Raw genomic sequence first — 23,878 nt, forward strand, 5'->3', positions numbered from 1 at the left:
GAGGATATGATGCATATGTGTGATAGGTTGGAGAGGATATGATGCATATGTGTGATAGGTTGGAGAGGATATGATGCATATGTGTGATTGGTTAGAGAGGATATGATGCATATGTGTGATAGGTTGGAGAGGATATGATGCATATGTGTGATTGGTTAGAGAGGATATGATGCATATGTGTGATAGGTTAGAGAGGATATGATTGTTACAAACTGCTGTTTGTAACTGGCCCTTTAAATGAAAAATTGCCCTGCTTCCCTGGATTTTGGAGAAGCCTATTTGCCAGCCTCCTTCCACATGACTATGGCCCCTGGAAGATTGTGCCCCTGAGGACATATTGACTTTTGTTGGGTGTGTGTGGCCCTTTAAGAACCATCTGGGGACATATTGTGACTTTAATGAACAATGCCCCTTTAAGACTATGTCCCCAGACCTGTGAAATGACTTGTCCCTGGCTTTCTCCCACTTGGTTCAGTTTCATTGTGTGCCATTAAGAGTTAAATTTTGTTCAGCTTCAAGAAACCTATTCTAAATACAAGTCTGCTGGGATTAGCTCTAATTAGGTTTAGTGATCAACTTTCCCATTGTCTAATCAGACTAGTATTGATAAGGTGGACTGCATTGTTTTATTGTGTGTAATGTTATCTGCTGAAGTAAATGTTGTGGCCTGTCAAAGGGAGTGTCTCTATCTAATATCAAATGTGTGATGGGGGATTTTATGCCTCCCCCTGAGAGTGTCCTGTTTGCATGTAACCTCAATAAAAGCAGGCTGTGTGCTCCAGCACATCAGACCTATTTTTGACCCTCTAACTTGCAGCTTTGACTCATGTTTGTAGGGGACAGCTTATAATCACTACAGGGATTGCTATGCTCTTCATACTCCCTTAGCTACAGGGATTGCTACAGAAGGAAGAGGTTCACCTACTGGAGCCTGGTCATAGGTCCAGGGCGCAGAGCAGACGGCGAGATACCAGCCCAGCAGCGGTGGTTCATAGAGTCTGCATTACTTATGGTGGCTACGCAGCAGTTATAGTGTCCACGGTGCTGCTGCTCCTTTGGTGAGCGCTAGGAGCATCCTTTTCTACGGTCCAACTTCCAGCCAGCCTGGAGGCAACCGTAACATTTGGCGGCAGCGGTGGGATTGGCGTCCTAGCGCAAGGAGCAGCACCACAACAGCACTGGTATCGTAGGAAAGTTATTGAGGGCAACGCTAGCCACTGCACAGCGTCCCTACCTACAGCAGCATGGAGCTGACAAGATACTGGTCAGAACCCTGTGAAGAGCACCTCAACCTGATCCGTCGCTATGAGGGCGCGGATTTCGTTCCAGAGGTAAAGAGGCGGCTAGTCCGATATGGTCCAGACCCTGCGCAGGAGGTAGTCAGTCGCCTCATCCGGGAATTGGCTACTGAGAACGAAGCAGCACGAGCCTTTGAGCGCCAACTGTGGAGTTTGAGGGTATGGACACCTGGTCTCTCTCCCCAGCCGCAGCATGTTCCACAGGGAGAGGAGAGCAGCGACCTCCCTCCCCAGCGGCAGTATACCGTGCAGAGGGAAGAGACAACCAGTCCCCTTCCCCAGCCAGAGATACCAGAGGCAGCAGGCCTCATAGACTGGTCCTGGGAGGACCCCCAGCAGGCAGGTGGAGATGGGACCGCAGTCTCTCTACCGGCCCTACAGGGATGCTGGGCAGGCGGCCCAGATCCCCAGCGACAGACCCAGCTACAGGGAGGGGAGAGCATCGACCTCCCTCCCCAGCCGGAGTGTGCCTTCCAGGGAGAGGAGACAACCGGTCTCTCTCCCCAGCCGCAGCATGTTCCACAGGAAGCGGAGAGCATCGACCTCCCTTCCCAACGGCCACCGGAGTATCAGGAGGAGGAGGTAAGCCAATCTCCCCCTCCCCAGCTAACTCCTAACTTGGGCCCAGGGTTAACAGTGGAGATGTTAACCCCCACTGACCCCCACGTTCCCTTTGCCACCGGGCAGGACTATGCCCCAATTCCCCCAGCAGAAGAGCTGGCATCAGAACAGAGCGCTGCTGGCCTCTGCCCTACAGACCCCCTTGTTACAGGACTGGCCTGCAAACCCCTCACCCCAGCAGAAGCGCTGGCACCAGGGCAGAGTGCCGCTGGCCTCTGCCCCACAAGTACCATCAGCTATTTGCCCAGCTGCGCCAGGAAGGCCGAGGATGCTGCACTTTCATCCTGCAACCTGGAACTTACAGGCCAGTACTACGTATTGTGGGGGGGCTACTTTGCTGCTAGCGATTATTTGTGGGTGGGTTGCGAGACTAACTTGGGCACTGACCGGCAGAAGGTCAGGTGCCTGGTTAGTCTCCCTCCAAAAGGGGAGATATGTTACAAACTGCTGTTTGTAACTGGCCCTTTAAATGAAAAATTGCCCTGCTTCCCTGGATTTTGGAGAAGCCTATTTGCCAGCCTCCTTCCACATGACTATGGCCCCTGGAAGATTGTGCCCCTGAGGACATATTGACTTTTGTTGGGTGTGTGTGGCCCTTTAAGAACCATCTGGGGACATATTGTGACTTTAATGAACAATGCCCCTTTAAGACTATGTCCCCAGACCTGTGAAATGACTTGTCCCTGGCTTTCTCCCACTTGGTTCAGTTTCATTGTGTGCCATTAAGAGTTAAATTTTGTTCAGCTTCAAGAAACCTATTCTAAATACAAGTCTGCTGGGATTAGCTCTAATTAGGTTTAGTGATCAACTTTCCCATTGTCTAATCAGACTAGTATTGATAAGGTGGACTGCATTGTTTTATTGTGTGTAATGTTATCTGCTGAAGTAAATGTTGTGGCCTGTCAAAGGGAGTGTCTCTATCTAATATCAAATGTGTGATGGGGGATTTTATGCCTCCCCCTGAGAGTGTCCTGTTTGCATGTAACCTCAATAAAAGCAGGCTGTGTGCTCCAGCACATCAGACCTATTTTTGACCCTCTAACTTGCAGCTTTGACTCATGTTTGTAGGGGACAGCTTATAATCACTACAGGGATTGCTATGCTCTTCATACTCCCTTAGCTACAGGGATTGCTACAGAAGGAAGAGGTTCACCTACTGGAGCCTGGTCATAGGTCCAGGGCGCAGAGCAGACGGCGAGATACCAGCCCAGCAGCGGTGGTTCATAGAGTCTGCATTACTTATGGTGGCTACGCAGCAGTTATATAGTGTCCACGGTGCTGCTGCTCCTTTGGTGAGCGCTAGGAGCATCCTTTTCTACGGTCCAACTTCCAGCCAGCCTGGAGGCAACCGTAACAATGATGCATATGTGTGATAGGTTGGACAGGATATGATGCATATGTGTGATAGGTTAGAGAGGATATGATGCATATGTGTGATAGGTTGGAGAGGATATGATGCATATGTGTGATAGGTTGGAGAGGATATGATGCATATGTGTGATTGGTTAGAGAGGATATGATGCATATGTGTGATTGGTTAGAGAGGATATGATGCATATGTGTGATAGGTTGGAGAGGATATGATGCATATGTGTGATAGGTTGGAGAGGATATGATGCATATGTGTGATAGGTTGGAGAGGATATGATGCATATGTATGATAGGTTAGAGAGGATATGATGCATATGTGCGATAGGTTAGAGAGGATATGATGCATATGTGTGATAGGTTAGAGAGGATATGATGCATATGTGTGATAGGTTAGAGAGGATATGATGCATATGTGAGATAGGTTGGAGAGGATATGATGCATATGTGTGATAGGTTGGAGAGGATATGATGCATATGTGTGATAGGTTAGAGAGGATATGATGCATATGTGCGATAGGTTAGAGAGGATATGATGCATATGTGTGATAGGTTAGAGAGGATATGATGCATATGTGTGATAGGTTAGAGAGGATATGATGCATATGTGTGATAGGTTAGAGAGGATATGATGCATATGTGAGATAGGTTGGAGAGGATATGATGCATATGTGTGATAGGTTGGAGAGGATATGATGCATATGTGTGATAGGTTGGAGAGGATATGATGCATATGTGGGATAGGTTGGAGAGGATATGATGCATATGTGTGATAGGTTGGAGAGGATATGATGCATATGTGTGATAGGTTTGAGAGGATATGATGCATGTGTGTGATAGGTTGTAGGAGATATGACGCATATGTGTGATAGGTTAGAGAGGATATGATGCATATGTGTGATTGGTTAGAGAGGATATGATGCATATGTGTGATAGGTTGGAGAGGATATGATGCATATGTGTGATTGGTTAGAGAGGATATGATGCATATGTGTGATAGGTTGGAGAGGATATGATGCATATGTGTGATAGGTTAGAGAGGATATGATGCATATGTGTGATAGGTTGGAGAGGATATGATGCATATGTATGATAGGTTAGAGAGGATATGATGCATATGTGTGATAGGTTGGAGAGGATATGATGCATATGTATGATAGGTTGGAGAGGATATGATGCATATGTGTGATAGGTTGGAGAGGATATGATGCATATGTGCGATAGGTTAGAGAGGATATGATGCATATGTGTGATAGGTTGGAGAGGATATGATGCATATGTATGATAGGTTGGAGAGGATATGATGCATATGTGAGATAGGTTGGAGAGGATATGATGCATATGTGTGATAGGTTGGAGAGGATATGATGCATATGTGTGATAGGTTGGAGAGGATATGATGCATATGTGTGATAGGTTGAAGAGGATATGATGCATATGTGTGATAGGTTAGAGAGGATATGATGCATATGTATGATTGGTTAGAGAGGATATGATGCATATGTGTGATAGGTTAGAGAGGATATGATGCATATGTGTGATAGGTTAGAGAGGATATGATGCATATGTGTGATAGGTTAGAGAGGATATGATGCATATGTGTGATTGGTTAGAGAGGATATGATGCATATGTGTGATAGGTTGGAGAGCATATGATGCATATGTGTGATAGGTTGGAGAGGATATGATGCATATGTGTGATAGGTTGGAGAGGATATGATGCATATGTGTGATAGGTTAGAGAGGATATGATGCATATGTGTGATAGGTTAGAGAGGATATGATGCATATGTGTGATTGGTTAGAGAGGATATGATGCATATGTGTGATAGGTTAGAGAGGATATGATGCATATGTGTGATTGGTTAGAGAGGATATGATGCATATGTGTGATAGGTTGGAGAGGATATGATGCATATGTGTGATAGGTTGGAGAGGATATGATGCATATGTGTGATAGGTTGGAGAGGATATGATGCATATGTGTGATAGGTTAGAGAGGATATGATGCATATGTGTGATTGGTTAGAGAGGATATGATGCATATGTGTGATAGGTTAGAGAAGATATGATGCATATGTGTGATAGGTTAGAGAGGATATGATGCATATGTGTGATTGGTTAGAGAGGATATGATGCATATGTGTGATTGGTTAGAGAGGATATGATGCATATGTGTGATAGGTTGGAGAGGATATGATGCATATGTGTGATTGGTTAGAGAGGATATGATGCATATGTGTGATAGGTTGGAGAGGATATGATGCATATGTGTGATAGGTTGGAGAGGATATGATGCATATGTGTGATAGGTTAGAGAGGATATGATGCATATGTGTGATTGGTTAGAGAGGATATGATGCATATGTGTGATAGGTTGGAGAGGATATGATGCATATGTGTGATAGGTTGGAGAGGATTTGATGACTATGTGTGATAGGTTAGAGAGGATATGATGCATATGTGTGATAGGTTGGAGAGGATATGATGCATATGTGTGATAGGTTGGAGAGGATATGATGCATATGTGTGATAGGTTAGAGAGGATATGATGCATATTTGTGATAGGTTAGAGAGGATATGATGCATATGTGTGATAGGTTAGAGAGGATATGATGCATATGTGTGATAGGTTGGAGAGGATATGATGCATATGTGTGATAGGTTAGAGAGGATATGATGCATATGTGTGATTGGTTAGAGAGGATATGATTCATATGTGTGATAGGTTGGAGAGGATATGATGCATATGTGTGATAGGTTGGAGAGGATATGATGCATATGTGTGATAGGTTAGAGAGGATATGATGCATATGTGTGATAGGTTAGAGAGGATTTGATGACTATGTGTGATAGGTTGTAGAGGATATGATGCATATGTGTGATAGGTTAGAGAGGATATGATGCATATGTGTGATAGGTTGGAGAGGATATGATGCATATGTGTGATAGGTTGGAGAGGATATGATGCATATGTGTGATAGGTTGGAGAGGATATGATGCATATGTGTGATAGGTTAGAGAGGATATGATGCATATGTGTGATAGGTTAGAGAGGATATGATGCATATGTGTGATAGGTTGGAGAGGATATGATGCATATGTATGATTGGTTAGAGAGGATATGATGCATATGTGTGATAGGTTGGAGAGGATATGATGCATATGTGTGATAGGTTAGAGAGGATATGATGCATATGTGTGATAGGTTAGAGAGGATTTGATGACTATGTGTGATAGGTTGTAGAGGATATGATGCATATGTGTGATAGGTTAGAGAGGATATGATGCATATGTGTGATAGGTTGGAGAGGATATGATGCATATGTGTGATAGGTTAGAGAGGATATGATGCATATGTGTGATAGGTTGGAGAGGATATGATGCATATGTGTGATAGGTTAGAGAGGATATGATGCATATGTGTGATAGGTTAGAGAGGATATGATGCATATGTGTGATAGGTTGGAGAGGATATGATGCATATGTATGATTGGTTAGAGAGGATATGATGCATATGTGTGATAGGTTGGAGAGGATATGATGCATATGTGTGATAGGTTGGAGAGGATATGATGCATATGTGTGATAGGTTAGAGAGGATATGATGCATATGTGTGATTGGTTAGAGAGGATATGATGCATATGTGTGATAGGTTGGAGAGGATATGATGCTGTGACGAAACCAATCTCGCCACTGTACATTGGAGGGCCTGTTATGGAACATTCTTTGGGCTGGAGGTACATGGGCTTAAGGATACCCAGAGACTGCATGGAAATATGGAATTTTATATGCTGGACACCCCATGTACTTTCATAACTCTGTCTTATGTCTATGTCACCCTGTATCCATAAATACAGGATGGGTACAGGGTGTGAGTGCACCTTTTGGGAGCAATTGTGACTCTATAAAGCAAGTGGGCATAAAAGACTTTATAGCTAATAAGAACTGTTCCTATATTCTGTAATAAGATGTATTCTATGTATGTTTCAGATCTGATTGTGTCCTTGTGTGATTATGTTAACTAGACTGCCCAACATCAGATTGTCTGAGTAAACGTTCTTCCCTAGTTAATTAACTTAATATGTTAATCTGTTTTACCTGTGAATAGACAATTGTTAGAGGTTTGATGCATTGTTCATATGTTTGCTTTACTGTTAAACCAATGCCCTTTGTAACCTGAACCCAGGGTGTATAAATCTGTGTGCTGCCTTCAAATAAAGGAGACATTCTGTTTTAAACCTGAAACTGGCTGGGTTGTGAATTGCTGATTCCCTATGCAGGACATTGTTCATCTGGTATTAACCCTTGGTACACAGTTGGTACCGTAACATTGGTGGCAGCGACGGAATGAACCTTATCGCCCAGAAGAGCAACTACACAAGCCAGTAACCTCAGGAAGAGGGGGATTATTACAATACTGACTAAGATGGAAAAGAGAAAAGTAAATTTTGCAGCTTTTAAAAACTTCCTGGAAACAGAAGGAGAGATTGATGGGTACCTTGCGGATTTTGAGAGGCAATGTGCACTACACAAGGTACCCGCAGAGGACTGGGTCACGATATTATCTGGAAAATTATCCGGCCGGGCCAGAGAGGCTTTTTGGGCCATTCCAGATGAGGAAGTCAGGGATTATAATACTGTAAAAGAGGCTCTGCTCTCCAGGTATGCGGTTACACCGGAGGCATACCGGAGGCGGTTCAGAGACACTGTTAAATTAGCTGGAGATTCCTACCTTGAGTGGGCATGTAAGGTGCACCGCACAGCAGCTCACTGGATAGCGGGGTGCCAAGCCATATCTGGGGAAGAGGTGCTGCAGCTATTCCTGTTGGAACATTGCTTCGACAAGTTACCCGCAGGAGTTCGAGAGTGGGTTCGGGACCGTAAACCCTCCACCCTGCAGGAAGCGGCTCGCTTGGCAGATGAGTATACGGATGTGTTACAGAAGCATTAGTTATTTTGTTGTGAAGAGCTTATTTCCCAGCAGCAATGCCTGAACCAGCAAGCCAGCGCCTAAGAAGGGCTCCAAGAAAACCGTAACAAGTATCATTTCATAAAGAGTTAACTCTTTTTTTTCAGCTTTTAGAAACTATTGTCTAATCACCTCTGGAGCCAGACTGCTAATTGATAAGATGAACTTGTAAACTTGTTATCTTAAGTACTGTAATCCTATTGTGGCCTGTCAAAGGACAGTGCTCTCTATCTAAATGTGTGATGGGGGATTTTGTGCTTCCCCCCCTCTCCCCCTGGGAGTGCCCTGTGTGCATGTAACCTTAATAAAAAGCAGGCTGGGCATCCCAGTCCTGAGTTCTTGTTTGACCCTCAATCGCAGCGTTGACTCGTTTTTGTGGGCAGAAGGGTATCCTAGCGGTACTGCAGCTAAGGGAGATTATTCTATATTTGCGAGACTCATATAGAATACTATGGAAAGCAGCTTCTCCCCTCTTTAGCAATAGGGATCCAGGCTACTAAGCGGTCCATCTCTCAGCGAGACTAAGGGTAACCGTAACATTTGGCGGCAGCGGCGGGATTTTCCTGGATTTCCTAGGAGAGGTACAGAACGGATGGAGAGCGCTTACGAAAAATTGAAGCGTACAACCCAAAAGGATTTACTTGAAAGCAGAGGGGGGTACGCCAGCAACCGGCCGAGGAGAGAGCTGATCGCAGAATTGACCGAACTGGATCAGAGCTTCACAATGGCGGAAACACCAACCACGATTAGTGACGAAAAAACCAGGATTGTTCGGGAAAGGCTCTCATTATACGGGCCGAACCCCTCCATGGAATTGGTACAGCAGTTGATGGCAGAGGCGGACGAGGATATACGAGAGACTCGAGCCCACGAACTCAACCTAGCGAATGCACACCGCAATGCTGAAGCCCCGCAGGTAATCATCCCTGTCGAAAATGCTGGGAGGCCCAAGATACCCTATGCGGCATTTCGACCCTTCCTAGAGAGCGAGACAGGGATTGATGAATATTTGGCGGACTTCGAAAGGCAATGTGCCCTGCACCAGATTCCCAACAGAGAGTGGCCCACGATATTGTCTGGGAAACTATCCGGGCGAGCCCTGGAAGCCTTTCGTACTCTGGGTGCTGAGGAAGTGACACAGTATGAGCTAGTTAAGGAGACACTGTTGCGACGGTACGCTGTAACTCCGGACACGTATCGCCGACAGTTTCGGGGCACGGAAAAGAAGCCTAACGATACCCATATGGAATGGGCGCACCGAATGCGGAGAGCGGCAAATCACTGGCTGAGCGGAAGTAAAGCGGTGACTGGGGAGGAAATTTTACAATTGTTTCTCTTAGAACATTTTTATAATGGCATGGAACAGCAAGGGAAGGAATGGCTGCGAGACAGGCGGCCTTCTACCTTAGAAGAAGCAGCCAAATTGGCCGATGAACATTATGACTCCCGTCTTCACGAACCCATGAACTACCGAGCTCCAGCACGGGTCGAACCCAGAGAGGTTTACCGTGCACCCCCTCGTACTGAATTCCGAGCCCCGGTGCCCACAAGGCCCGTCCGACACTCAGGACCACCCAATAACAGCTCTGAGCGTCCCAGACCGACTTGCCACCGATGCAAGCAACCAGGGCATTTCATGGCTAGCTGCCCCCTTAATACGCACCAGACACCCAGGAATTACAATTACCCCTCTGGGTCCTATCGTCCGGCCCGGGCCCTCTGTGTTAACCAAGAGGCCCCTATGGAGGGATATGTGGGGCCGCTTCACGAGGCAGACCCTGTATATGCTGCCTCAGATAACCGCCAGCACCATCGGCAGAGGGTATGGCTCGAGGGGCGATCTACCGAGGGATTGCGAGACACAGGGGCTACTATCACGCTGGTACAGAGTCATTTGGTGCCAGAGCACAAGCGATCCGGACAGACTGTGGCCGTTAGAGTGGCGGGGGGGGATGTGTACAAAATTCCAACAGCTAAAGTGCATCTTGATTGGGGAGCGGGAAAGGGGGCTGTGTACGTGGGCCTAATGGATAATTTACCTGCCGAAGTACTACTGGGCAACGATTTGGGCCCCATGACTTCTGCCTATGCTCCAGTATGCAACAACGAGGCGGACCCAGTGACTACACGGGCCCAAGCCCGGACGGAGCGAGAGCTCTCACCAGTGCGGGAGACACAGGTAAGACCTACCCCGACCTTGCCTGACAGGTTAGGCCCCATACCCTGGGACACCCCAGATGCTTTCGAGGCAGAGTCTAAGACTGACCCGACCTTACAAAAGTACCGGGAACGAGCAGAGACCGGAGGGGGCGGGGCAGATAACGAAACATTCTTATGGGAAAAAGGGAAACTATACCGCTGGACAGAGAAAAGGGGACAGCGTAGGCGACAGCTGGTAGTGCCCCACAAATACCGTCAAGAAATCCTCAAAATAGGCCACGACATCCCCTTAGCAGGCCACCTAGCCGTTACCCGTACCCTACACCGCATTACTCACACGTTCTTTTGGCCAGGGGTGCACGCTGACGTTAGAACTTACTGTAACACTTGCGATGTGTGTCAACGAGTAGGAAGGCGAGGCGATCACCCTAAAGCCCAGCTAGTAAATATGCCCATTGTAGAGGAACCCTTCAGCCGGGTTGCTATTGACCTAGTGGGACCACTGGCTACCCCTAGTCCCTCCGGTAAGCGATACATTCTTACCGTAGTGGACTACGCTACCAGGTACCCAGAGGCTGTCGCCCTATCCAACATACAAGCGGATACGGTAGCGAATGCACTAGTACAGGTGTTCTCCCGGGTAGGATTTCCAAAAGAAATCCTATCCGACCGAGGCACCCAATTTACGGCTGAATTGACCCAACAACTCTGGCAGGTTTGCAAAATTAAGTCCCTCCTGAGCTCCCCATACCACCCCCAGACGAACGGGCTGTGTGAGAGGTTCAATGGGACCCTCAAGCAAATGCTCAAGACGTTCACTCAGGAATACCGAGACTGGGAACGCTTCCTGCCGCACCTCCTATTTGCTTATCGGGAGGTGCCCCAGGAAACGACAGGGTTCTCTCCCTTCGAGTTGCTCTACGGAAGAAAGGTACGGGGACCCCTAAACCTGATCCGGGAGCACTGGGAGGGAGAGATGGAGGCTGACGGTGTCCCCATTGTGCCATACGTGCTGGAACTCAGGGACCGAATGGAGCAATTAGCCAAATCCGTGCGGGCTAATCTCCAGTTGGCCCAGAGAAGACAGAAAGTATGGTACGATCGGGGGGCCCGAAAGAGAATCTTCACCATAGGACAAAAGGTGTTAGTACTTAAGCCGGTGAAGACAGACAAATTGCAGGCGTCCTGGCAGGGTCCCTACCAGATCGTAGAGAAAAGGGGAGACACCACTTATGTGATAGCTAGCTGCCACGACAACAATCTTAGAAAGACATTCCATGTAAACATGCTCAAGGAATATTTTGAGCGGCCAGAGAACGTGACGGCCGTATGTTGTTCCCCTCAGGAAGACCCCGACAGTTTACCCATTCCAGACCTATTAGAAAAGAGCCTCCCCACAGGTATAGTGGCGCAGGTTCAGATAGGGGACCGACTTAGCCCCACTGAAAGGGAGCAGCTCAACCAACTCCTCCAGTCTAAACACCTCACCTTCTCCCCGAAGCCAGGGTACACTACTTTAACCACCCACCAGGTAGATACTCCGGGACAAGCTCCCTTGCGCCAGGCTCCGTACCGAATCCCCGAAGCAGTTAGGACAGGAATGAAGAAGGAGATCGATGAGATGCTCCAGCTCAGGGTAATTGAGCCCTCCGATAGTCCCTGGGCCTCCCCAGTTGTCTTGGTGCCCAAGAAAGATGGGACCACCCGGTTCTGCGTAGACTATCGGAGGCTCAATGAAAATACCGTGACGGACGCTTACCCTATGCCCAGGGTAGACGAGCTACTCGATCGTATAGCCAGGGGAAATTACCTGACCACTATTGACCTCTGCAAAGGTTACTGGCAGATTCCCCTGGCCCCGGAGGCTATCCCCAAGTCGGCATTCGTCACCCCATTCGGCTTATATCAGTTTAGGGTAATGCCGTTTGGGATGAAGAATGCCCCAGCTACATTCCAGCGCTTGGTGGATAGGCTCCTGGATGGCTTCCAGAGTTTTGCTTGCGCCTACCTGGACGACATAGCGATCCACAGTGAGTCCTGGGAGGACCACTTAGCTCATGTGGGAATGGTTCTGGATCAGATCCGGGCTGCTGGCCTGACTCTGAAGCCAGAAAAATGCCACTTTGGGATGGCCGAGGTACAGTACCTGGGTCACCGGGTGGGGTGTGGAAAGCAGCGACCAGAGCCGGCCAAAATAGAAGCTGTCGCCAATTGGCCCACCCCCATCACTAAGACTCAGGTCCTAGCCTTCCTGGGCACGGCAGGGTACTATAGACGGTTCGTACCAGACTACAGCACACTTGCCAAACCCCTGACTGACTTGACCAAGAAGAACTTACCTCGACAGGTCCTGTGGTCTCCCCACTGTGAAACGGCTTTCCAGGCTCTCAAAAATGCTCTAATTAACGCTCCTGTCTTGGCGGCCCCAGCCCTTAACAAACGTTTTATCGTCCATACAGATGCTTCCATGTTCGGGCTGGGAGCCGTCCTCAGCCAAGTAGGCGAAGATGGAGGGGAGCATCCAGTTGCCTACATCAGCCGGAAGCTCCTGCCCCGCGAAGTCAGCTATGCAGCGGTCGAAAAGGAGTGTTTGGCTTTGGTGTGGGCATTAAAGAAATTGACTCCCTATTTATATGGCCAGGAGTTCACTCTGGTCACCGACCATAACCCGTTGGTGTGGCTGAACCGGGTCTCTGGAGATAACGGCAGGCTATTACGTTGGAGCTTATCGTTGCAACCCTTCAATTTCACCATTACTTACAGACCTGGGAAACAGAATGGCAACGCCGACGGGTTGTCCAGACAAACCGACCTCAGCCCCGCATAATCAGCGGTCTGGACAGCCTTAGTCTGCCCCGAAAAGGGGTCAGACCGTGTCTGCCAGAGTGTTCCACAGAAAGGGAGCACTGTTACAGAAGCATTAGTTATTTTGTTGTGAAGAGCTTATTTCCCAGCAGCAATGCCTGAACCAGCAAGCCAGCGCCTAAGAAGGGCTCCAAGAAAACCGTAACAAGTATCATTTCATAAAGAGTTAACTCTTTTTTTTCAGCTTTTAGAAACTATTGTCTAATCACCTCTGGAGCCAGACTGCTAATTGATAAGATGAACTTGTAAACTTGTTATCTTAAGTACTGTAATCCTATTGTGGCCTGTCAAAGGACAGTGCTCTCTATCTAAATGTGTGATGGGGGATTTTGTGCTTCCCCCCCTCTCCCCCTGGGAGTGCCCTGTGTGCATGTAACCTTAATAAAAAGCAGGCTGGGCATCCCAGTCCTGAGTTCTTGTTTGACCCTCAATCGCAGCGTTGACTCGTTTTTGTGGGCAGAAGGGTATCCTAGCGGTACTGCAGCTAAGGGAGATTATTCTATATTTGCGAGACTCATATAGAATACTATGGAAAGCAGCTTCTCCCCTCTTTAGCAATAGGGATCCAGGCTACTAAGCGGTCCATCTCTCAGCGAGACTAAGGGTAACCGTAACAGGATGCCCGCAAACTGGACACTGCTACCACTAAGCCCCCTGCTAGAGTGGAGTACAGACCCCCAGTCACCCCAGCAGCTGCCAGTTACCAAACCCCGGCGCACCGCTATACCACACGGCCTCCGGCCACGAACTACCCTCAGAGAGCCCTGTTCAATTTGCGGTGCTACTCACAACCTATTCGGTGCTTTAGATGTAAGCAACTAGGGCACAAAAGACCAGAGTGTCCCCTAAACGCAGCGAACCAAGCGCAGTCCTGGAGAAGACCCGCCGGCGGAATCCCACGTAATCCTCAGCCTGCGGCCCGCTACGTAGAGGCGCAAGAATGCTGGAGCATCCTACATGAGGCAGACCTTGTGCAAGCTGCCCACCGGAATAACCGGCAACTGGTTAAAGTGAATGGGAAGAAGGTCAGTGGTCTACGGGATACTGGTGCTACCATGACCTTGCTTCAAAAGAACTTGGTGTCTGAGAAACAGTACACTGGAGACACTGTGGCTGTGAGGGTAGCAGGGGCGATGTGTTCAGCCTACCTGTTGCCAGGGTACATTTGGATTGGGGAGTGGGCGCTAGACCTGTGAATGTGGGGGTCAAGAAGGACTTACCTGCTGATGTTCTTCTTGGAAATGACTTGGCCCCCCTTGTTTCTGCCTACGCTCCTATGGGTCCCGCTGATGTTAACTCTGTGACTACCCGTGCCCAGATCCGTGCAGCAGAGACTGACCCACCTGCTGCTAAGCCCCAGGACGCTGAGCTCAGTAAATCTCTATCCGCTATTGATATGTGGAGGTCCCGTTACAATGCGCTGATGAAGGAGAAGAGGAGCGCAGAGGAAAAAGCACGTTTAGAACAGGAATCTCTGCTAGACAAGCTGCACCGACAGACTGCAGAAAACACCAGCTTGAGAGTGGAACATGAAACATTAAAGACAAACTTAGTGACACTGGAGGAGAAGCTGACGCTGGCTCATAGTGAGGTGCAGCAACTCAAGGGCACCCTATGTCAGTATGAAGGGATTGTGGATACCTATAAAGAGCAGGTACAGAAAACTCGTAAAGAAGCTGATGGGATTTTGAAGGACTGTTTGGCCCTGGTCTGGGCACTGAGGAATTTGAACCCTTGTTTGTATGGACAGGAATTCTCTCTCATAACGGGAATACAGATGGATTGTCCCAGCAAACTGACATGCCTACCAGGCGCTCTGGTGGTATATGGCACATTATATACCCTGGACAGCCGAGCATGACAAACCAGAGGGAGAGGAGTTTGATGGTCCTGTCCCCCAGCAACACGGCTGTTTAGCCAAAGGGGAGACGATTGGTCTCCCCCTCCAGCAGCACAGCTATGTATCCGAAGGGGAGACAGTCGGTCTTCCCCTCCAGCAACCAGGCTCCCACCAGGCTACTTCCATGGTAGTGCTGGCACCCGGGCAGAGTACAGCTGGTCTCTGCCCACCTCGCAACCCACCAATTCAGCGTACCAGTCCCCCACACAGCTGTGGTGAGGCACCTGGACATGGACAAGTTTTCCCCGTACTCAGGTGTAGTAACCATTTATTGTGGGTGGGCTGTACTACTAATTGTGTTTTATGGGTGGGTTGCTGGACTAACCAGGGCACTGACCGGCAGGAGGTCAGATACCCTGTTAGTCTGTTTGGAAAAGGGGAGAGATGTGACGAAACCAATCTCGCCACTGTACATTGGAGGGCCTGTTATGGAACATTCTTTGGGCTGGAGGTACATGGGCTTAAGGATACCCAGAGACTGCATGGAAATATGGAATTTTATATGCTGGACACCCCATGTACTTTCATAACTCTGTCTTATGTCTATGTCACCCTGTATCCATAAATACAGGATGGGTACAGGGTGTGAGTGCACCTTTTGGGAGCAATTGTGACTCTATAAAGCAAGTGGGCATAAAAGACTTTATAGCTAATAAGAACTGTTCCTATATTCTGTAATAAGATGTATTCTATGTATGTTTCAGATCTGATTGTGTCTCAGGAGTCTGTCTGGGTAAACTGATTGTGTCCTTGTGTGATTATGTTAACTAGACTGCCCAACATCAGATTGTCTGAGTAAACTTTCTTCCCTAGTTAATTAACTTAATATGTTAATCTGTTTTACCTGTGAATAGACAATTGTTAGAGGTTTGATGCATTGTTCATATGTTTGCTTTACTGTTAAACCAATGCCCTTTGTAACCTGAACCCAGGGTGTATAAATCTGTGTGCTGCCTTCAAATAAAGTAGACATTCTGTTTTAAACCTGAAACTGGCTGGGTTGTGAATTGCTGATTCCCTATGCAGGACATTGTTCATCTGGTATTAACCCTTGGTACACTGTTGGTACCGTAACAGATGCATATGTGTGATAGGTTGGAGAGGATATGATGCATATGTGTGATAGGTTAGAGAGGATATGATGCATATGTGTGATAGGTTGGAGAGGATATGATGCATATGTGTGATAGGTTAGAGAGGATATGATGCATATGTGTGATAGGTTGGAGAGGATATGATGCATATGTGTGATTGGTTAGAGAGGATATGATGCATATGTGTGATAGGTTAGAGAGGATATGATGCATATGTGTGATAGGTTGGAGAGGATATGATGCATATGTGTGATAGGTTGGAGAGGATATGATGCATATGTGTGATAGGTTGGAGAGGATATGATGCATATGTGTGATAGGTTAGAGAGGATATGATGCATATGTGTGATAGGTTGGAGAGGATATGATGCATATGTGTGATAGGTTAGAGAGGATATGATGCATATGTGTGATAGGTTGGAGAGGATTTGATGCATATGTGTGATAGGTTGGAGAGGATATGATGCATATGTGTGATAGGTTAGAGAGGATATGATGCATATGTGTGATAGGTTAGAGAGGATATGATGCATATGTGTGATAGGTTAGAGAGGATATGATGCATATGTGTGATAGGTTAGAGAGGATATGATGCATATGTGTGATAGGTTAGAGAGGATATGATGCATATGTGTGATAGGTTAGAGAGGATATGATGCATATGTGTGATAGGTTAGAGAGGATATGATGCATATGTGTGATAGGTTGGAGAGGATATGATGCATATGTGAGATAGGTTGGAGAGGATATGATGCATATGTGTGATAGGTTGGAGAGGATATGATGCATATGTGTGATAGGTTGGAGAGGATATGATGCATATGTGTGATAGGTTAGAGAGGATATGATGCATATGTGTGATAGGTTAGAGAGGATATGATGCATATGTGTGATAGGTTAGAGAGGATATGATGCATATTTGTGATAGGTTGGAGAGGATATGATGCATATGTGTGATAGGTTAGAGAGGATATGATGCATATGTGTGATAGGTTAGAGAGGATATGATGCATATGTGTGATAGGTTAGAGAGGATATGATGCATATGTGTGATAGGTTAGAGAGGATATGATGCATATGTGTGATAGGTTGGAGAGGATATGATGCATATGTGTGATAGGTTAGAGAGGATATGATGCATATGTGTGATAGGTTAGAGAGGATATGATGCATATGTGTGATAGGTTAGAGAGGATATGATGCATATGTATGATAGGTTAGAGAGGATATGATGCATATGTGTGATAGGTTAGAGAGGATATGATGCATATGTGTGATAGGTTAGAGAGGATATGATGCATATGTGCGATAGGTTAGAGAGGATATGATGCATATGTGTGATAGGTTAGAGAGGATATGATGCATATGTGTGATAGGTTAGAGAGGATATGATGCATATGTGTGATAGGTTAGAGAGGATATGATGCATATGTGTGATAGGTTAGAGAGGATATGATGCATATGTATGATAGGTTAGAGAGGATATGATGCATATGTGCGATAGGTTAGAGAGGATATGATGCATATGTGTGATAGGTTGGAGAGGATATGATGCATATGTGTGATAGGTTAGAGAGGATATGATGACTATGTGTGATAGGATGAGTTTGTTTTTTGTTTTTAAATGTATTGATATATATGTGTTCTTTTTAAGGGAGGATTTAGTTTTAGCTTAGTTTGTGATTAGTGAAGTATGCTCTGACGTGTTATATGCATTTGTGATTGGTTATATAATTGGATAAGATTGTATATATTGGAGATTGTTTAGGGTAAGGGGTTACCAGTTTGTGATTGATGAGGATGAATTTCCTCTTTATGATTCCAGCTGTGAGCAGATTTATCTTGGCGATCCTTCTGCACACCAAATTTACCTCCAAATCCTTGAGAATAATCTGTAAAAAAAAAAACAAGCAAAAAACATTTTGGAAATGAGAGCAAAGATGCGATAGAGATGTAAATAAAGTTTAGTAAAGGGGAAAAAACTTAGTCATGAGATGTTATAGGGTATCAGCCACTTTATATATCACATATGCAGAATCATTTTGTGTGCTGTGGTGATATGATGAGAGCTAGAGAGAGCGTGTGTGCTGTGGTGATATGATGAGAGCTAGAGAGAGCTTGTATGCTGTGGTGATATGATGAGAGCTAGAGAGCGTGTGTGCTGTGGTGATATGATGAGAGCTAGAGAGAGAGCGTGTGTGCTGTGGTGATATGATGAGAGCTAGAGAGAGCGTGTGTGCTGTGGTGATATGATGAGAGCTAGAGAGAGAGCGTGTGTGCTGTGGTGATATGATGAGAGCTAGAGAGAGCGTGTGTGCTGTGGTGATATGATGAGAGCTAGAGAGAGCGTGTGTGCTGCGGTGATATGATGAGAGCTAGAGAGAGCTTGTGTGCTGTGGTGATATGATGAGAGCTAGAGAGCGTGTGTGCTGTGGTGATATGATGAGAGCTAGAGAGCTTGTGTGCTGTGGTGATATGATGAGAGCTAGAGAGAGCGTGTGTGCTGTGGTGATCTGATGAGAGCTAGAGAGCGTGTGTGCTGTGGTGATATGATGAGAGCTAGAGAGAGCGTGTGTGCTGTGGTGATATGATGAGAGCTAGAGAGAGCGTGTGTGCTGTGGTGATATGATAAGAGCTAGAGAGCGTGTGTGCTGTGGTGATATGATGAGAGCTATAGAGCGTGTGTGCTGTGGTGATATGATGAGAGCTAGAGAGAGCGTGTGTGCTGTGGTGATATGATGAGAGCTAGAGAGAGCGTGTGTGCTGTGGTGATATGATGAGAGCTAGAGAGAGCGTGTGTGCTGTGGTGATATGATGAGAGCTAGAGAGAGCGTGTGTGCTGTGGTGATATGATGAGAGCTAGAGAGCGTGTGTGCTGTGGTGATATGATGAGAGCTAGAGAGAGCGTGTATGCTGTGGTGATATGATGAAAGCTAGAGAGAGCTTGTGTGCTGTGGTGATATGATGAGAGCTAGAGAGAGCGTGTGTGCTGTGGTGATATGATGAGAGCTAGAGAGAGCGTGTGTGCTGTGGTGATATGATGAGAGCTAGAGAGAGCGTGTGTGCTGTGGTGATATGATGAGAGCTAGAGAGCGTGTGTGCTGTGGTGATATGATGAGAGCTAGAGAGAGCGTGTGTGCTGTGGTGATATGATGAGAGCTAGAGACCGTGTGTGCTGTGGTGATATGATGAGAGCTAGAGAGAGCTTGTGTGCTGTGGTGATATAATGAGAGCTAGAGAGAGCGTGTGTGCTGTGGTGATATGATGTGAGCTAGAGAGAGCGTGTGTGCTGTGGTGATATGATGAGAGCTAGAGAGAGCGTGTGTGCTGTGGTGATATGATGAGAGCTAGAGAGAGCGTGTGTGCTGTGGTGATATGATGAGAGCTAGAGAGAGCGTGTGTGCTGTGGTGATATGATGAGAGCTAGAGAGAGCTTGTGTGCTGTGGTGATATGATGAGAGCTAGAGAGAGCGTGTGTGCTGTGGTGATATGATGAGAGCTAGAGAGAGCTTGTGTGCTGTGGTGATATGATGAGAGCTAGAGAGAGCGTGTGTGCTGTGGTGATATTAATGAGAGCTAGAGAGAGCGTGTGTGCTGTGGTGATATGATGAGAGCTAGAGAGCGTGTGTGCTGTGGTGATATGATGAGAGCTAGAGAGAGCGTGTGTGCTGTGGTGATATGATGAGAGCTAGAGAGAGCGTGTGTGCTGTGGTGATATGATGAGAGCTAGAGAGAGCGTGTGTGCTGTTGTGATATGATGAGAGATAGAGAGAGCGTGTGTGCTGTGGTGATATGATGAGAGCTAGAGAGAGCGTGTGTGCTGTGGTGATATGATGAGAGCTAGAGAGAGCGTGTGTGCTGTGGTGATATGATGAGAGCTAGAGAGAGCGTGTGTGCTGTGGTGATATGATGAGAGCTAGAGAGAGCGTGTGTGCTGTGGTGATATGATGAGAGCTAGAGAGAGCGTGTGTGCTGTGGTGATATGATGAGAGCTAGAGAGAGCGTGTGTGCTGTGGTGATATGATGAGAGCTAGAGAGCGTGTGTGCTGTGGTGATATGATGAGAGCTAGAGAGAGCGTGTGTGCTGTGGTGATATGATGAGAGCTAGAGAGAGCGTGTGTGCTGTGGTGATATGATGAGAGCTAGAGAGAGCTTGTGTGCTGTGGTGATATGATGAGAGCTAGAGAGAGCGTGTGTGCTGTGGTGATATGATGAGAGCTAGAGAGAGCGTGTGTGCTGTGGTGATATGATGAGAGCTAGAGAGAGCGTGTGTGCTGTGGTGATATGATGAGAGCTAGAGAGCGTGTGTGCTGTGGTGATATGATGAGAGCTAGAGAGAGCGTGTGTGCTGTGGTGATATGATGAGAGCTAGAGAGAGCGTGTGTGCTGTGGTGATATGATGAGAGCTAGAGAGAGCGTGTGTGCTGTGGTGATATGATGAGAGCTAGAGAGAGCTTGTGTGCTGTGGTGATATGATGAGAGCTAGAGAGAGCGTGTGTGCTGTGGTGATATGATGAGAGCTAGAGAGCGTGTGTGCTGTGGTGATATGATGAGAGCTAGAGAGAGCGTGTGTGCTGTGGTGATATGATGAGAGCTAGAGAGAGCGTGTGTGCTGTGGTGATATGATGAGAGCTAGAAGCGTGTGTGCTGTGGTGATATGATGAGAGCTAGAGAGAGTGTGTGGATGTGGTGATATGATGAGAGCTAGAGAGCAGCGTGTGTGCTGTGGTGATATGATGAAAGCTAGGAGAGAGCTAGTGTGCTGTAGGTGATATGTGTGAGCTAGAGAGAGCGTGTGTGCTGTGGTGATATGATGAGAGCTAGAGGAGAGCGTGTGTGCTGTGGTGATTATGATGAGTGAGCTAGAGAGAGCTGTGTGTGCTGTGGTGATTGATGAGAGCTAGAGAGCTTGTGTGCTGTGGTGATATGATGAGAGCTAGAGAGAGGCTTGTGTGCTAGTGGTGATAGATTGAGAGCTAGGAGAGCTTGTGTGCTGTGGTGATATTGATGAGAGCTAGAGAGAGCGTGTGGGGTGATATGGGCTAGGGAGCGTGTGTGCTGTGGTGATATGATGAGAGCTGTAGAGAGAGCTTGAGGTGCTGTGGTGATCATGATGAGAGCTAGAGAGAGCGTGTGTGCTGTGGTGATATAATGAGAGCTAGAGAGAGCTTGTGTGCTGTGGTGATATGATGAGAGCTAGGAGAGAGCGTGTGTGCTTGTGGTGATATGATGAGAGCTAGAGAGAGCGTGTGTGCTTGTGGTGATATGATGAGAGCTAGAGAGAGCGTGTGTGCTGTGGTGATATGATGAGAGCTAGGGAGAGCTTGTGTGCTGTGGTGATATGATGAGAGCTAGAGAGAGCGTGTGTGCTGTGGTGATATGATGAGAGCTAGAGAGAGCGTGTGTGCTGTGGTGATATGATGAGAGCTAGAGAGAGCTTGTGTGCTGTGGTGATATGATGAGAGCTAGAGAGAGCGTGTGTGCTGTGGTGATATGATGAGAGCTAGAGAGCGTGTGTGCTGTGGTGATATGATGAGAGCTAGAGAGCGTGTGTGCTGTGGTGATATAATGAGAGCTAGAGAGAGCGTGTGTGCTGTGGTGATATGATGAGAGCTAGAGAGCGTGTGTGCTGTGGTGATATGATGAGAGCTAGGGAGAGCGTGTGTGCTGTGGTGATATGATGAGAGCTAGAGAGAGCGTGTGTGCTGTGGTGATATGATGAGAGCTAGAGAGAGCGTGTGTGCTGTGGTGATATGATGAGAGCTAGAGAGAGCTTGTGTGCTGTGGTGATATGATGAGAGCTAGAGAGAGCTTGTGTGCTGTGGTGATATGATGAGAGCTAGAGAGAGCGTTGTGTGCTGTGGTGATATGATGAGAGCTAGAGAGCGTTGTGTGCTGTGTGATATGATTGAGAGCTAGAGAAGAGCTTGTGTGCTGGTGGTCGCTATGATGAGAGCTAGAGAGCGTGTGTGCTGTGGTGATATGATGAGAGCTAGAGAAGAGCGTGTGTGCTTGTGGTGATATGATGAGAGCTAGAGAGAGGGTGTGTGCTGTGGTGATATGATGAGAGCTAGAGAGAGCTGTGTGTGTGCTGTGGTGATATGATGAGAGCTAGAGAGAGGCTTGTGTGCTGTTGGTGATATGATGAGAGCTAGAGAGCGTGTGGTGCTGTGGTGATATGATGAGAAGCTATAGAGAGCTTGTGTGCTGTGGTGATATGATGGAGCTAGTGAGAGGGCTGAGAGAGCTAAGAGAGAGCGTTTTGTGTTCTCTGTGTGCTGAGGTGGTGATGATGAGAGCTAGAGAGAGCGTGTGTGACTGTGGTGATATGATGAGAGCTAGAGAGAGCTTGTGTGCTGTGGTGATATGATGAGAGCTAGAGAGAGCTTGTGTGCTGTGGTGATATGATGAGAGCTAGAGAGCGTGTGTGCTGTGGTGATATGATGATAGCTAGAGAGAGCGTGTGTGCTGTGGTGATATGATGAGAGCTAGAGAGCGTGTGTGCTGTGGGTGATATGATGAGAGCTAGAGAGCGTGTGTGCTGTGGTGATATGATGAGAGCTAGAGAGAGCTTGTGTGCTGTGGTGATATGATGAGAGCTAGAGAGAGCGTGTGTGCTGTTGGTGATATATGAGAGCTAGAGAGAGCTTGTGTGCTGTGGTGATATGATGAGAGCTAGAGAGAGCGTGTGTGCTGTGGTGATATGATGAGAGCTAGAGAGAGCGTGTGTGCTGTGGTGATATGATGAGAGCTAGAGAGAGCGTGTGTGCTGTGGTGATATATGAGAGCTAGAGAGAGCTTGTGTGCTGTGGTGATATGATGAGAGCTAGAGAGAGCGTGTGTGCTGTGGTGATATGATGAGAGCTAGAGAGAGCGTGTGTGCTGTGGTGATATGATGAGAGCTAGAGAGCGTGTGTGCTATGGTGATATGATGAGAGCTAGAGAGAGCGTGTGTGCTGTGGTGATATGATGAGAGCTAGAGAGAGCGTGTGTGCTGTGGTGATATGATGAGAGCTAGGGAGAGCTTGTGTGCTGTGGTGATATGATGAGAGCTAGAGAGAGCGTGTGTGCTGTGGTGATATGATGAGAGCTAGAGAGAGCGTGTGTGCTGTGGTGATATGATGAGAGCTAGAGAGAGCTTGTGTGCTGTGGTGATATGATGAGAGCTAGAGAGAGCGTGTGTGCTGTGGTGATATGATGAGAGCTAGAGAGCGTGTGTGCTGTGGTGATATGATGAGAGCTAGAGAGCGTGTGTGCTGTGGTGATATAATGAGAGCTAGAGAGAGCGTGTGTGCTGTGGTGATATGATGAGAGCTAGAGAGAGCGTGTGTGCTGTGAGTGATGATTGAAGAGAGCTAGAGGAGAGCGTGTGTGCTGTTGTGATATGATGAGAGCTAGAGAGCTGTATGTGCTGTGGGAGGATATGATGAGAGGCTAGGGAGAGCGGTGTGTGCTGTGGGTGATATGATGAGAGGCTAGAGAGAGCGTGTGTGCTGTGGGTGATAGATAGAGCTAGAGAGAGCTTGTTGTGCTGTGGTAGATATGAAGAAGGAGCTAGAGAGAGCGTGTGTGCTGTGGTGATATGATGAGAGCTAGAGA

General features: G+C 47.2%; 1 protein-coding gene across 1 annotated transcript in view; it reads right to left on the reverse strand.

The window, feature by feature from the left end:
- Window positions 1-23,878, reverse strand: part of LOC128662504 (hematopoietic lineage cell-specific protein-like) — a 783,082-nt gene that overhangs the window by 352,750 nt on the left and 406,454 nt on the right. Inside the window, 1 exon segment of the mRNA XM_053716283.1 lies at window positions 18,061-18,171. Within this exon segment, the coding sequence (XP_053572258.1) occupies window positions 18,061-18,171 (111 nt within the window).

Source organism: Bombina bombina, chromosome 6, assembly GCF_027579735.1.
Source record: "Bombina bombina isolate aBomBom1 chromosome 6, aBomBom1.pri, whole genome shotgun sequence".
Taxonomy (NCBI): Eukaryota; Metazoa; Chordata; class Amphibia; order Anura; family Bombinatoridae; genus Bombina; species Bombina bombina.